Raw genomic sequence first — 15,391 nt, 5'->3', positions numbered from 1 at the left:
AAGCCCCTGGAGCGGCAAACGGTGATACTGTAAAATATTTCTCTACACTTTTGTCAGCAATAGAAATGAATGGCTCTGTACGATACAAATCCATGTCCCCTTAGCTCTACTGCGTGCTCAAAAGGGATCCAATTACTATCAGTGCACTAGGGCACAGCAACAGCTCAGCCTGAAATGGAGTCAAGCACAATTTAAGGGATGATGGAAACAGAGCAGCAAAGAGAAGGACCTGCAAGACAAAACCAGAAATCCATTTTTGAAGCTACATAAGGATGTAGTAAATTGAAAAAAAAAAAAGAAATTTTTGTGAGGCCAACCCATCATCCTGCACCATTTCTCTGGTCTCAGACCGAAGCACTCCAAGGAAACACTGCTTTCTTAGCAGTGTGCTATATTATTTTCCAAAAAATGAAAGTTCAGTCATGATATCTGCAGTAGTGAAACTACAACTACCAAGTGGGATGGCAGGCTCTTCCCTTTCAGCCTTGTAGGATAAAGCGTTATTAAATTTGCGCCTCGCATGAGAAATCAGACAGATTGGAAGTTTTTCATCAAGGCAAGAGGTAAAAATACGGGGCGCACCCCTTAACTAATCCGAGCACTGGGGGCTCAGCAGCAACCTGACGCCTCAGGTGCCTTAGGTCAGATAAGGAAAATTTCAAAGCAATAGGACTATGTATCTGAAGAAGAGGACTATGTATCTTCATCTGCCACTGATCCTGCCTGCAGAGTTCAAGATATTCACCTCAGACTTTCCTACAAACCAGCCATCAAAAATATCGTGTTAAATGTGCAAATGGTTAATGTCTGTATTGCTTGAAAAAAAGTGGACTAGAATTGATGGAAGACCACTTAGTCCACCCAGCCTGCCCTTTTGTGATGCCACAGAGTCTTCTCAATCTGACCCTAGTCCCTCATTGGTCTGGCCCTTAAAGTTCCTTTGCATTTTTCCCCATACAGGCTTGAATTCTGCCACTATTTTGGCTTCAATAAAACCGTGCTGCCATCTGTTCCAGGAGCCCACGGTCGTCTGAGTGAAAAAGTTCTTGTTGTGTTTCTGTCACAGTCCATTCAGAATGTTGGAACATGTTAGGGAGGACACCAAGTCCTTCACTTCAGAAAGATTGCAAATCGGATCTTCCTCTAATGAATAAACATCCTGCAGGAAGCCGATATGACAAATACACAGTGTAAGCATAGGGGTAACATTTCTTTCCAAAGCAGTCAAACTACGTTGCTTCTCACCTCGTAAGGAAATATATATATATATCTGAACAGAAAAGGAAGTGTAGAAATAAGAACAAGAGGAAAGAACAGAGATTTTGAGGAAACTGGGGGTTACTACACACTGAGTGGCTCAAAACTTTTCAGTGACAGCAGTACAATTTTTACTTGACAAGAGCCTATTTGCACTTGTATGTTGGCTACACAAAAGATGGAATGGCTCTCTCCAAGTAACACTCCCCAACGGTGCTGCCGTACTGCTCACAATTCAAAGGCTGTCTTCTTAGTAACACTTCAAGGGCTTGCAATAGGCGACGTCTGTCTTAGCTTAAAGACAAAACACCTTTTGAGGGTAATGCCATTAATCATTAATAACTAACACAGTCTGCAGACAAATCTAAAATTGCTTCTGGCAAGACTCCCAGAAAAAAAAAATATAATAAATAAATTGCGCAAGTAACTTTGATTCCTACTATGTTACCACCTGATATGGCCAACACACTATTATTTTACACGTCAAAAAAAGAAACTGTTTCGATATGATGTAATCTTAGTAATAGTTTCAAAACACCATCATATGAAAATAATATTAAACCATTTCCTTTGTAGTCTTACAGTTTGAGACCTCATATATCGTGGCGGGCTTTCAAAGCCATAGCCATAGCCCTGTGTAGCCACTGTTAGAAATATGCGGTATATCAATGACTGTTACACTGTCTTAATATTTATAATCATCGGTCTCTTAATATTATTGTAACGCCGAACAGGTTCTGCTACTAGGCTGCAGGATTCTCAAACAGCAGGATCCGCCATTTTGACATGCTGATTATGTACCTACCGCAGTGGGCGGAACTGATCAATAATGACGTCAAAGGTATTAACTTCTGGATTGATTTCAGCACTAAATGAGAGAAGACCACTCAACGGAGTCATTGAGGCCTCGGGGAGATTGTGAAGATAAAGAATAAATCCACCACTGTTCACGAAAATTTAGAAATTGATTTAAATCACCACCACGAGGGTTGGGGGATACTTGTTCTAAAATCGTCCATTGAAGTTGATCGAAAGTGTGACCAGACTGTATGCAATGATTCACCATGGGTGCCTCTAAATTGACAATATTTAAACGGCTACGATGCTCAAAAAGCCACGTTTTAATTTTTCTAGTGGTGCGTCCAACATAAACAAGTTGACAGGGGCACTGTATGAGGTAAACTACCCACGAGGAATTACATGTCGTCACTGATCTTTTGTGATATATATAACCCGTTTGTGGGTGTCGCCAGGATGATCCCTCCATGGTGATTGAACACATATCACAATTACCACAGCTGGCATGATTTCCTTGCAGGACAGCATTGGAGTGTTGAGTGACTGATGCCCGCACTACATAATCCTTTAAATTTTTGCTCCGTTGATATGCAAACATAGGAAATTCAGAGAAGGCTGGATGCAATTGAAGAACATGCCAATGTCGTTTAATGCTCTGCATTATGAGATATGATTTATCTGTGTGTGTTAATACACAGATGTCAGTGGTTACCGGTTCATGGGTTTTATATTCCAACAAGGCTGTACGGGGGGAATACCAAGCTCTTTTAAATGCTTTGTAAACAGCTTTGTAAGGGTAGCCCCTTGAAAAAAACCTCTCTGCCAGTATGCCTGCTTGATTTTTAAAGTCCACATCCAAAGAGCACAGACGTCTCAACCTGAAGAATTGGCTCATCGGGAGACCTTGTTTAAATGCCTTGGGGTGAAAACTGTGATATCTTAGAAGATTGTTTCTTTCTGTTGCTTTGCGATGGATAGAAGTATGTAATTGTAAATTTTGAACGGTAATAGAGATATCCAAAAAAGCTATATGTGTGGTACTGTATTGTGTGGTAAATTGCAAATCACTATCAATCGTGTTGATCGTATGTATTATGCAGCTAAAAGAGTTATGACTATGTTGTTGCCTAAATGGTTTTTTCAAATCTTATCCATTTTATTATAGAATTGGCATAGTGCGGCCCCTGAAGAAGGTTCACCGAAACACGAGCCGTGTCGGGCCATCGCCAGCGTGATATCCCAAGCTGCAAAATTCCGCTACGATAAGTGCAAATACTAAATGCAAATATTTACTGTCGGTAAACTGACACAAGTTGCCATTACAATAACATTAAAAGACCGATGATTATAAATATTAAGACGGTGTAACAGTCATTTATATACCGCATATTTCTAACAGTGGCTACACAGGGCTATGGCTTTGAAAGCCCGCCACGATATATGAGGTCTCAAACTGTAAGACTACAAAGGCAATGGTTTAATATTATTTTCATATGATGGTGTTTTGAAACTACAACACACTATTATGTCATTGTACTTCATGGCCTCTATTCATGTTTTCCAACCCAACTTACATTATACTAAAGAAGAACAGACAGCTAGAAAAAAAAACAAATGCAAAATATGAACAGCTTTCTAGCATGCAAAATTTGGAGATTATGCTTCCTCACTAGAACTAGCATGGGATTCTCCCAGATGGTTGATGAACGTAGACATCTGGCAGCCCCATGCCCTTTATTATTTTCTCCCCTCTAAGGACTCGGAACGGTTTAAGTGCGGAAGAGCTCTATTATCATGGCCCCATCACTACTGTAATAAACGTTTGATCACATTGTGGAACCTTTTAAAAAAAGGTTCGCGCTAAAGGTGGAATGAATACAACTAATTTTTCTAAAGCCTAAGGTAACGTTCCCTTATATGCAGAAGGAGTTTCTGCCAACACTTTCCTAGATCTCTGGAATAAAATGTTGAGCTTTAGACAGAATTGATCCCATTAAGTCATGTTTGAACCACTCATCCATATCCAGGCCTGGCTTTCTGGAAGAGCTTCGAAGGGAAAAGCAGAGAGAAAATGAAGGAGAATCTTATAAGAATACGATAAAAGCCAGTGGAAGGCCCATGCAAGGGTTTATAGTTTAGTGGTCTTGACAGCAAAAAGAAGTTACTTCTCCTCCATCATTACTGCAGTTCAAGGTCACCCCCAAAGAGCTATTCTCCATCGTAAAGAAAATCTAGGATATCATCCTTTACAATTAACGACTCAGGAATAATCTAATGCTCAAGGTGATCAATTTTGTAAACATTTTTCTAACGAGGTCTCTTGAATTAGGAAGGATTTGGATTCTAATTCTTTATTGCCATCCAATGGTTCCAACAGTAGTGCGAAATTATCCAAAACCAATGAGTCAAAAAAAATGAACTAAACAAATGTGTATCTCTGTAATCTGGCATTCACCACTTATTTTTCATTCATTCAAAAAAACAACAAAATTACTCCTTTGCAGTCTTAAGCCAGAAACAAATAATTGCAACACATGGGACTATTCATAACACCGGTGTATTGTTTTGAATTAAATCAATTTTATGATACAACGGGTCACGTTTAAACATAAATCCTTCTTAAAGTTGCCACATCCTTTTTTTTTTTTTTTTTGTAATTTTGAATAATGCAATTAAAATTATAGTCCATCGGGATAAGAAGAAATCACTTCCCTTAGTACTTTTCCAAAATGGGGAAGCATTTCTCTCTATCGGTAAAGCACCTGACAAGGGAACATGATTCACCAATTTCTGCTTCAGGGGCTCCGGCTGAAATTGCTTTACCAAGCAAGTAAACAAGACTGGTGGAGACCGCACCTTCAAAAGGATATAAACAGGATGGAGTCTGTCCAGAGGGTGGGTACTAAAATGATCAGTGCATTTGTTCTAAAGCATATGGGGATAGACAAAGACCTAAACATGCATACTCTAGAGCAGTGGTTCTCAACCGGTGTGTCACGCAGCCTCTGCTCTCCCCCCCCCCCCCCCAAATCACCTCAGCAAGATGAACACTGCTGCCGTTCCTGCCCGGGCTATCAGCACATTCAAGCCCCGAGGGGAACGGCAGCAGTGTTTGTGGAAGCCGGCAACAGGAATGTGACCTTTTCTTCTTCCTGCCCCTGTGGGATGTTTACTGGGTACGCAGAAAGAAAAAAAAAGGCCATGCATGCATACTGCTGCTGCAGAAATCGCATCCCAAGGCTCTCCCTGGCCCCGCTACACAGCAGGTTGCCTGTGCTGCGATCATCGCAGGGATTTCCTGCCGCGCGGCTGTTAGGGAAATCCATTCATCAGCTGCCTGGACCCGGAGCTGAAGATCGGTGCTGGCTGGCCACTTGCCAGGGGCTACAGGAGTACGGCGCCCCCCCCCCCCTGGCCTGCCTCTGACCTCCCCTTCTCTCACCAGCGTGACACCAGCAAGAAAATATAAAAATAATAATAATCAAACTGCAAAAAAATAAAAGGCTAGGGTGGGGAGAAGAAAAAGCATAGAATTACATTCTCAGTTGACTGCTCTGTGCCATGATAGCAGCACAAGCAAACAGTTGAGTGCTGCCTTCTTGCTGCTGCGGGGTGGGGGAAGTCACTCCTACTGCAGTTTCCAGCCTGTCAGGACTCTGCTTTTAATAGCAGCATATCGGCTACCTTGTGCTGTAGCTGCCATGTGGGGTGGGGGTGGGGGTGAGTGAGCGAGAGAGAGAGTAAGCCAGCATGTGCGTAAGTGTATGAGAGAAAACATGTGATAACAAGAGACTGTTCAGAAAAGTCACTGGTGTGCGAGAGAGAAAGAGAATGGTCAGGGAGGTGACTGTGTGTGTGTGTGTGTGTGAGAGAGAGAGAGAATGGTCAGGGAGGTGACTGGTATGTGTGTGAGAGAAAGATTGATATGGGAGATAATGTGTGTGTGAGAGAAGGAGAGAATGGTCAGGGAGGTGACTGGCGTGTGTGCGTGCGCGTGAGAGAGAAAGATTGGTCAGGGAGATGACTGGTGTGTGTGTGTGATAGACTAGTCATGGGCACTAAGGAAGAAAAGCGTGAGGACAGAACTTCAGCAGCCACTGCTGCTTCTGGTGAGTGCTATTGGCTTACAAGCGAAAGGAGTAGGAGAGTTACTGGAGAGGGTAAGTAAAGGTAGCTTTTTAAGTTTATCTTTCTTGATTGACTACTATTTTAGTTATTGGGTATTGTGTGATGTGTCTGCTGTGCGAAATATTTTATTAGTGTTTAGAGAATTTTTAATAATTTTGTAAGTTTTTAATGATTGGATGTTATTCTATTTATCAGTTTTGAAATATTTATTAGTCTAGTTTTAGAATTATTATTTTATATCACTTGAGAAATGTATAAATAGGAATGTGGAAACAGAAACTGAACTGGGAACAGCAAGAAGCCAGACTGAGTGTATGCAGTGCAACAACGCAAAAACATTAGCTTTATGGTCACTTTATTCTGTATTTGGTGAGGGTCTGTCTGTGTTCTGCATGTGTGACCCAGCTAAGGGTATTCTGCAAGCTTGTCGTTTCTGTGTAGGGATCTATAGCTGCTTGGTTTGTTCTGTTTTCCTAATAGGAGCTGTATTTGTGTTTAGGGCCTGGCTAAATTTTTGTAGCGTTGCCTTTTCATAGGTATGGTTGTTACTGTTTGAAATCTTTGCGCATTAGTTTGTGTAATTATTGCAGATCCTGGGAGTCTGTTAGGTGCTATATTTCTGTTTTGCACAGAATGCAGAGTGGCTTTTTTTGGGTTTCCATCTCCATATTTGTACTTTACGGTCTTTCTGTACTTGGTGAAGGTCGATTCTATGTGTGTGACCGAGGTGAAGTATTTTACTAGCATGTAGGCATTTGTATCAATATTATTTGTTGTGATTTCTCAATAGAACATGCATTGGTGGTAAATTACTGTTTTTTCATAAGGAAGGCTATTGCACCTGGTAGGAGAAAGTGTTTATGTTGCTGTTACTGAGATGACACCAGAAATATCTTTTTTGTATGGTAAATTGAACGTCCTAGTTCCGTTCTGTACCCATTGTTGGGGATCAGGGTAGATTGTGTAGATACAGAGTGCATGTTTACATTTAGCCCTATGATGGTCATGTGGTCAGTGTGTCACGCATGTGAGAACCATCTGTCAGGTGTGTCCCGACAGAAAAAAGGTGGAGAACCACTGCTCTAGAGGAAAGGCAAGATAGGAGAGATATGATAGAGACATTCAAATATCTCAGATTTCCAGGCACAGGAAGTGTGCATTTTTCAATGGAACGAAAGCTTTAGAACGAGGGGTCATGAGAGGAGATATTTTACAAAGAGGGTGATGGACGTGTGGAACAGCTTCCCAGTGGAAGTGGTGGAGAAAAATAAACAGTATCTGAATTCAAGAGAGCATGGGATAATTACAGGGGAGATCTAAGGAAGTGATGAGATTTATAATGCTAATAGGACAGATGGGCAAACTGGAAGGGCCACACAGTCTTTTTTTTTTTTTTTGCCATCATGTTTCTATGTATTGCAGGCATCAATAATCAGCAATTGGCAAAATATGGTGCCATTTCTGGTACTTTGTTGATAGAGCGAAAAGTTTCCCCATTTTGGTAAAGTACTAAGGGAAGTGATATTTTATCTTGATGGACTATAATTTTAGTCACATTTTTCAAAATGATAAAAAAAAAAAAAAAAAGGGACATGGCAACTTTAAGCAGGAATGATGATTAAGTGTGACCCACAGTATCATAAAGTTGATTTAATTCAAAACAATACATGGGTGTAATTAATAGCCTTGCGCGTTGCAATTATTTGTTTCTGGCTTAAGACTGCAAATGAGTACATTTTTTTTTTTTTGCTTTTTGAATGAACAAAAAGCAAGTGCATTCCTGATTCCACAGATCCAATACTAATTCTACATTGTCAGCAGAGATTGATGAGACCAACAATCTCAATAAAACTGTACCTCTTTTTGTGAAAACTGAACAGTATTCTTACTAAGCTGAGGCTGACCACCTGTCTGCTAGACCCTTGACTTTCCTGGTTAGCGAAATCAATCAGAAAGGCCTCATCTTACTGTAGGCTGAAATTAAGAATTGTCTCCTTCAAATGAAAGGTTTTTTTATGCCAAGTCTTCTAAAGAGAGCTGTTCTTCACTTACTGTCAAAGAAACTCTCTCTAGAGTCAAATATTTTAGATAATTTCAGGCTGGCATCTAACATCCTATTTCTGGGGGAAGAAGACAGAAAGGGAAGTGGTTTTTCCAATTACACAAACTACTGGCTAAGATCCTTTCTAATCAGGCTTCAGCCCAGGTCATGGTAGGAAAACAGCCCTAGTGACCTCCATAGCTGACATTTGGATAGAAATAGATTACGGGAAAGGACTCCCTGTTAATCTGACACTGGACTACAGTATTCTCTTAAACGTGCCTGGGTATACAAAGTGCTGCCCTGCTTTGGTCTGCACCAAAAGGAAGATCTCAGAGGGTACATTTTACAAGACCGTTCTTCATTTTTCTGGGGTGACTCAAGGCTCCATCCTCTCTCCCCCTCTCCCACACTATTTAACATCTACGAGGTTAATATTCAAAAGTGTCTGTCCAGGTGACCTTTTAAGTTATCCAGACAAAACCCCTTTAGTCTGGGTAAATATATATATATAGTCTGGGTAATGAGTTACCCAGACACTATATATATATATATATATATATATATATATATATATATATATGACAATTATACACAAATCCATCCTCGCTCACAACTCCAATTGGCTCGACATCCCCTTCAATACCCCGCAGTACACCCGCCCCACCAGATCTACCAACACGGGCATTCTACATGTTCCCTCTCTAAAAACAGCCCGCCTCGCCTCCACTCGCGAGCGTGCTCTCTCCATAGCAGGCCCCGCTCTCTGGAACTCCCTCCCTGTACACTTGCGCCTCGAGCCATGTCTATTCAAATTTAAAAAGAAATTGAAAACTCTTCTATTCAAAAAGGCCTATCCTGAATAGATTCCCTCCTACCCGATCCCTGCACCACCCCTGGTGACCACATCTTCCTTATATTAAGGAACTAGCTATACTGTTAATTGATGCTTGTTAATGTTACCTTACTCTATCTTTCCACTCTGCGCCTTGTTATCCCCCTCCCAGTTCACTCTCCCTGTTAACATGTAATTTCAAGCCTTCCTTGTTCAATTCTGAACCGGTATGATGTCCCCACTAATACCGGTATATAAAAGTTTCTAAATAAATATATATATATATATATAGATAGATATATAGATATAGATAGATAGAAGAGGTCATGGAGGCCTTCCAGGGAATGGTGATAATTTTAGCACAGATGTTCAGCGCAACCTGACTAAAGTTAACTGATTAAGTCTGGTCAGAAAAATACCTGTCCTATAGTTACCCAGATAACTCTATCCAGCTAACGTTAACCAGATCTATTCAGCAGAACACTCATCCAGACGTGTTCCACGGAATATCCAAGCAACTTCACCCACTCACCGGCTGAATGCTGACCTCTATAGGGAACCTCGGAGGAAAGTCATTCAAAAATTTGTGATCCAGTACCGCTTTGATGTGAATGGCATCCAACTTTTTGATGTCATAGATAAAGGTTGTTTAGAGGCAGTGAACAGATTCAAATCGATATTTGAGGGCTGTTGTTGATTGGATGCAACTAAATAGAAGCTGGAACCCTAGGAAAACAAATCTAAGCCCCAGGACCCAAATATTCTCCTGGTTCTCGATGCAATGGTGCTCCCCGTGCACACGCAAATTTGCAATGTAAGTATTATTTTCAACTCTGCATTAAATAAGAAAGTGCAAATTATGGCCACTGCTAAAAGGAGCTTTGTGTACCTTAAACAAGTTCACCAACTTTGTTCTCCTTTTGACCTTGCTAAATTTATCAATGCATTAATTACTGCTCACTTAGACAACTATAATTCACTTTATGTGGGGCCTACCACTAAAAAGCTTTTGCAAGTTCCAAGTGGTGCTCAACACGATCACTAGAGTTTTAATGGGCATCAAATTCAGTGACCATATTGTGCCAATACCGAAAAAAGAAACCTTGGTACAGGTTACCAGTGCACTTCCATACACAATTTAAAACTATCCAGGCTTTTTAAAGCTTTATTTGAACAGGGCCATGTGTGCCAGCCCAAGCTCTTATGTATTCCGTCTCCATGTGATTGTAGCAGGCAAGTGAATATTCTCCAGTGTAGTGTGGCATTTGTGAAACTCGTGGCCAAAAGACCAGTCATTTACCAATCAATATTTACTTTTTAGGTGAATGTTCAAGACCTGTTTTTTTTCCTGAACATCAATACTATTCTGCTTTTGTTTTTATCATTGCTTTTATTTTTGGTAGTTTTATTGGGATTATGTTATGATTCAGATTTTAATATTTATTTTATTTTTATTTATTTATTCTTTTTATATACCGACATTTGATCTCAATTGAGATATCACACCGGTTTACATTCAGGTACTGTAGGTATTTCTCTATCCCCAGAGGGCTTACAATCTAAGTTTTTGTACCTGAGGCAATGGAGGGTAAAGTGACTTGCCCAAGGTCACAAGGAGCGACAGTAGGACTCGAACCCTGGTCTTCTGGTTCATAGTCCACTGCTCTAACCACTAGGCTATTCCTCTTCCCAAATATGTTGGCTATTTTAATTTTTATTTTAGTGTTGATCTGTATTATGACTATCATTATTTATTGTTCTTTGCATTAAATATATCCGTGGAACGTTAGGTTAAGAACTGAAATAAAACTGACTTAACTGGGTTAAAAGTAAAATAAATGCTTTATCAATGTAGTTGACTAATGTTCAACCAAAACCACTAATGTGCTAATGTGGTCCACAGATTCCTATAATTTAAAATGCATATTCAACTATTCCTGTCCCGCTGTAGAACACATGCACTCTGCAAGCGGAGCTCTCTGCAAAGAAGTGCCTTGCTGGGCGAGAACAATCTCGCCCAGCATCTCCTCTTAGACCGTGGCCATTCTGGGTTGCTGGAAAATACCTGGCAGATCTTAATGGGAAGATCCCTTCCCTTTTCCTCACCCTTAGAAACAGGAGGTCACAACCACCACATCTGTATGGCTAATAATTGTTGATGGATCTGCCTTCCAAAAAAAAAAATCTGTCCAAACCATTTTTACATCCTGCTGTACTATTAGGACTTGACCACATTCTCTGGCAACAAATTCCACAGCTTGCTTGTGCAATGGCTGAAATTTGTTTTTAAAATTTGACTAGTCCTAGTGCTATTTGAAAGATTAAATAATTGTTCCACCCCAATCACGAATTTATAAAACCTCTCTTTCATATCTGCTCTCCAAGCTGAAGAGCCTCTGTGCTCAATCCATTGATCAGGCAGCAGACAGATAATAGTTCTGCTTAGGTTAACTGGATTCCTTTATTTTGCTAAAATACCTTTGGAAGACAAGAACTTGGTGGAAACGTGAACTCCTGGAGTCTTAAAATCTGAGTCACTTTCCTGTGAAAGAGTTCTGCCTTTCCTCATGACGTTAGCTGTTTGCCTATGGTTTCATGAAATGACATCTCAGTCATGAGATGTTCAAGGTATTGTTCAAAGTAGCTGTTAAAGGGATGGATGTGATCATACCAAAACAATTACTAAAAGTTGCCAGCTAAGAGTAATTAACATGTTTAATAGTTTAAGATTCCTGACAAAGCTAACCGGATACTTACTGGGAAGGGCAAGCGTCAAAATATAAGCAGCTATAGTACAACAGACTAGCACAACAGACAACAAAAAAGTTGCTTCTCAAGAAACATACAAAAGTGTCTTCCCAAATCCCCAAATGCTGTTCATTATTTCTTTCCTCTGTCTCATTGCTTTACGTTTACATTGTTTCATTCTATAGACCATTACCCTTTTACCAATCAGCGCCACTAGACTCTATGGTGACTTGATGCTTTCTGAATCTCTTTTTTATGCTAGGAGCTTTTGTAGCATCCACAGACCTCTCTCCTCCTGCTTCCAATACAAAAAAAAAAAAATCACATTCCATAAAGGAGGGAGGGGCAGAGAGAGTGAGTGGAGAAAGACAGGGAGAGAAAGAGGTGTACTTGCCTAGCTGAAAAATCTGAGGGTTATCATGAGCACATTTTAAAATGGATCCTCAAAAACCGCTATTGAAAATCTTGTGCATGAAAGCAGTAAGCCAGAGGAGGGAGAGAAAAAAAGATCATTAACCCTTTAGTCAAAATGGAGAAATGATGTGGCTGCTTTAAGATATGTAAAGATTACTTTACTTAAAATTAAGCTTGCCAGATGTTTACATCCTCAACAAACTTGTAACAGACTGTGGTCTAGAGCAGCGGCATAGCAAATTTTGGAATATATTTGGAATTCCAAGGACTGCAACTGAAAAAAAATAAAGTCAAGTTACTCTCAAACTATTTGGCAACGTGCATAGACTTCTCTCTCGTTTCATGCAAATTGGCCAGTTTTGGTCTTTCAAGATCATGCGGCCCCTCAACATTGAACCACAAAAAAAAAGGGGTCAAGCACAACAGAATATGGAGTATCATGATAATTTACGAGGGCTTCCAAATGCTAGGAATTATTTTCCCCACCGACACAAATGGGTGAATTTTCTTCATACATATTTAGCTCTTTATATGTCCACAAAACTACAGAAACAGGTTTTGCAGAAAGCCCAGGGATGAATTAAATTGGCTGATGTAGGGATCTGCAAGGTGTACCTCCATTATGTACAGTCCATAAACATGCATAGAGAGAGAGAGAAATGTTTGAATTGAGACCCTAGTGATTACAGGCTAATCTCAGCCTGCACTGTATAATTAGCCAAAGAGACCAACTCAGCATTTTACTCTCAGCGGAATTTAATTTTTTTATGACATCATGAAGACCTTGGGGGGGGGGGGGGGGAGAGGGATCTGCACAATGTCACGGCAAACAGTTGTTTTTAACTTATATAAGAGTTGTTTTAAGTAATTACTGCCATCTTACCTCAAAAGGTAAGGAAATCTGCCAAAGAGCTTCTTGGTTCCATTGGTACCAATGCACTCAGCCAGCCGATGTAATTGTTAGTGTGGAGGGGATAATGGCAGTGAAAGATACAACCTTAAGGTAGCGATTAACAGCGCCACTGCATGGGCTACTTTCTGCTATCTGTCTAGTGTCTACCTCTTTACGGGGGGGGGGGATCCCTTAAAAGCAGGGCTGAGACGGACGGAAACCAAAATACTGGGATACTAAGGAGGAAAAATCGTCCCGGTCCTCGGTTGGCGAAACTCCTTCTTCGCGTTGACCGTCCCACCTTTATGCTCTAAGCTGAAATAAGTAACGCGAGGTGGGGGGGGGGGGGGGGGGGGAGACGAATCTGATAAAGGAAGCGCAAGTCTCTAAAATCTTCTTACTCCAATAAAACCCACAACTTGCTCGTTGGCTTTTATTTGTTCCCCCTCCCTGCACATAACACTTTTTAGGCGTCCCGGGGAAGGAGTGGCGCGTGCAGAGCCGGGCTCCCGGGGGGGGTGGGGGGGACGGACGGACACCCGATCCCCTGCCGCACCGGCTCGGGGAGCCTCACACCCTCGCCATCCCCATTCCCCCTTTGACTTACGTGCAGGAACCATTCCGCCGCTCTCTCTCCCTCCGTCCCAGCGGCACCGGCCGAGCCGAGATCCCCCCTCTCTCTCTCTCTCAGGCAAGCTCGGGGTGGGGGGAGACGCGAACGATCGGCGCCCACCGCCTCCTCTGGCGCTAAAAGCGGGGTAGGCGAAGAGGCGCGGCTTAGCCGGGGGGGGGGGGGTAGGGGAGGCGGTGTGCGCTCAGTGCACCGCCGGGCTGCAGACTGCGCCTGGCCCCGCCCCCTCCTGCTTCAGCTGAGCCGGCAGAGGGAGGGGCAGCCGTCGCGTTACTCCCACTGCTCCCCCCCCTCCCCCCCGAAAAACGCTTCCGCCCCGCACTTGCGATGTCTGCTCTCTTTTCCCTCTTTCTGCATTTTAATCGCCCCCCCCCCTCGGCCGCAGATGGAGACCTTTACTTCGTTTTCTCTTTTTCGCAAATACGAAAGGGAGTATCCCGGTGGCTTGCCAAAAATAGAAGGAGTTTAAAGGAAACCGACCTTTGAGTGATCCCCCTGAGGCAGGACCTGTAGTTGTCCGGAGCGGGGCGGGGAGAAACTGCGTCTTTAAGCGTTCGGCCGACCTGCACCTTATGGCCAGAGCGCCCCCCCCCCCCCCCCTGAGTGCAACTCGGGGCTGGAATCTGCGGCCAACTTGTTTACATAAATGCACATCATTTTGCATATTAACATAGATTTTAACTTACCTGAGGAAAAGGAAGCTGTTTTCTGGCCTTTCCTATTTGCAAATTTTTGGGATGGGGAAGATCTCACTTACTGGTGAGGCAGGATGGGAGAGGAGAGGTACAATCCAGTAAGAGGGAGGGAAAGGGGATCTCAGAATCTTTATTTCTGTATCGTGAATCTCTTTTCTGCCTCCCTGTCACGGTGTTCCTTCTTATTACCCCACCCCCGCTCTCCTCTCCACCCAAATCTCCTTTCCACCGGCAGAAACCCCCTCTGCTGGAGAAGGCCCTTTCCAGCCCTCTAATGCCACCCCTGGTGCTGGTACCTTGCCAGAGGGCAATGATGAAATGCAGCGATTGCAGGGGAGTGAGCCAGCTGAACTCTGCTCACAGGCCCTGACTCCACCACCCTGCAGTCAGGAAGAGGTAGGGACTGTGAGCCTGCCAGGCTGGCCCGGCAGCACCAGCCCTTTCTAGTGATTCCATAGGAGCTGGTCAATTCCATGGCAAGTGGGGGGCTCAAATGTGGCATTTGCTATGGCCATAAAATCACTATAATTATACCAAAGAGGTTTACCATTTTGCAACAAATGCACAGCTTAAGGAATATATTCAATCCAGCTGTGATAAAAATAATAGGGTAGTGATTTTTGCTATTTAGTAGTTTCCAGCCATTACTAGATTTTTCATCCATTTTTGGATTTTTTTATTTTTTGTAAGAAATATATTCAGCATATGCATATAAAGGCTTTTTAAAGCATTCTTTACAGTCATGGATGAATGTCCTATTTGCCTTCATGTCTGTGTCCTTTTTCATCTGTGCATGCGCAATTTAGAGCATAACAGGTGGGTGAGAAGGGAAATGGTTGGAGTGGAGTGGAAGAGGAGGAGGGGGAAATTAGCCGCATGGTGCTGTGGCATTTGCTAGGAAAGAATACACTCATCACGTACTCGTGCTACTCTCCCCCATCGAGAAAAGTTA

The 15,391-nt window shown here is 42.2% G+C and overlaps 1 protein-coding gene across 2 annotated transcripts in view; it reads right to left on the bottom strand.

The window, feature by feature from the left end:
* Window positions 1-13,998, bottom strand: part of PLEKHG1 (pleckstrin homology and RhoGEF domain containing G1) — a 390,662-nt gene extending 376,664 nt beyond the window's left edge. For both annotated transcript variants that reach the window (XM_029596546.1, XM_029596547.1), the window contains exon 1: window positions 13,721-13,998. In XM_029596546.1, coding sequence (XP_029452406.1) covers window positions 13,721-13,733 — 13 coding nt within the window. In that variant the 5' untranslated portion in view covers window positions 13,734-13,998. The remainder of the gene's footprint in view (window positions 1-13,720) is intronic.
* Between the last annotated feature and the right edge of the window lie 1,393 nt (window positions 13,999-15,391).

This window comes from Rhinatrema bivittatum, chromosome 3 (assembly GCF_901001135.1).
Source record: "Rhinatrema bivittatum chromosome 3, aRhiBiv1.1, whole genome shotgun sequence".
Lineage (NCBI taxonomy): Eukaryota > Metazoa > Chordata > Amphibia > Gymnophiona > Rhinatrematidae > Rhinatrema > Rhinatrema bivittatum.
The sequence above is the reverse complement of the archived record's forward strand: the minus strand, read 5'-3'. Positions and strand labels throughout refer to the sequence as shown.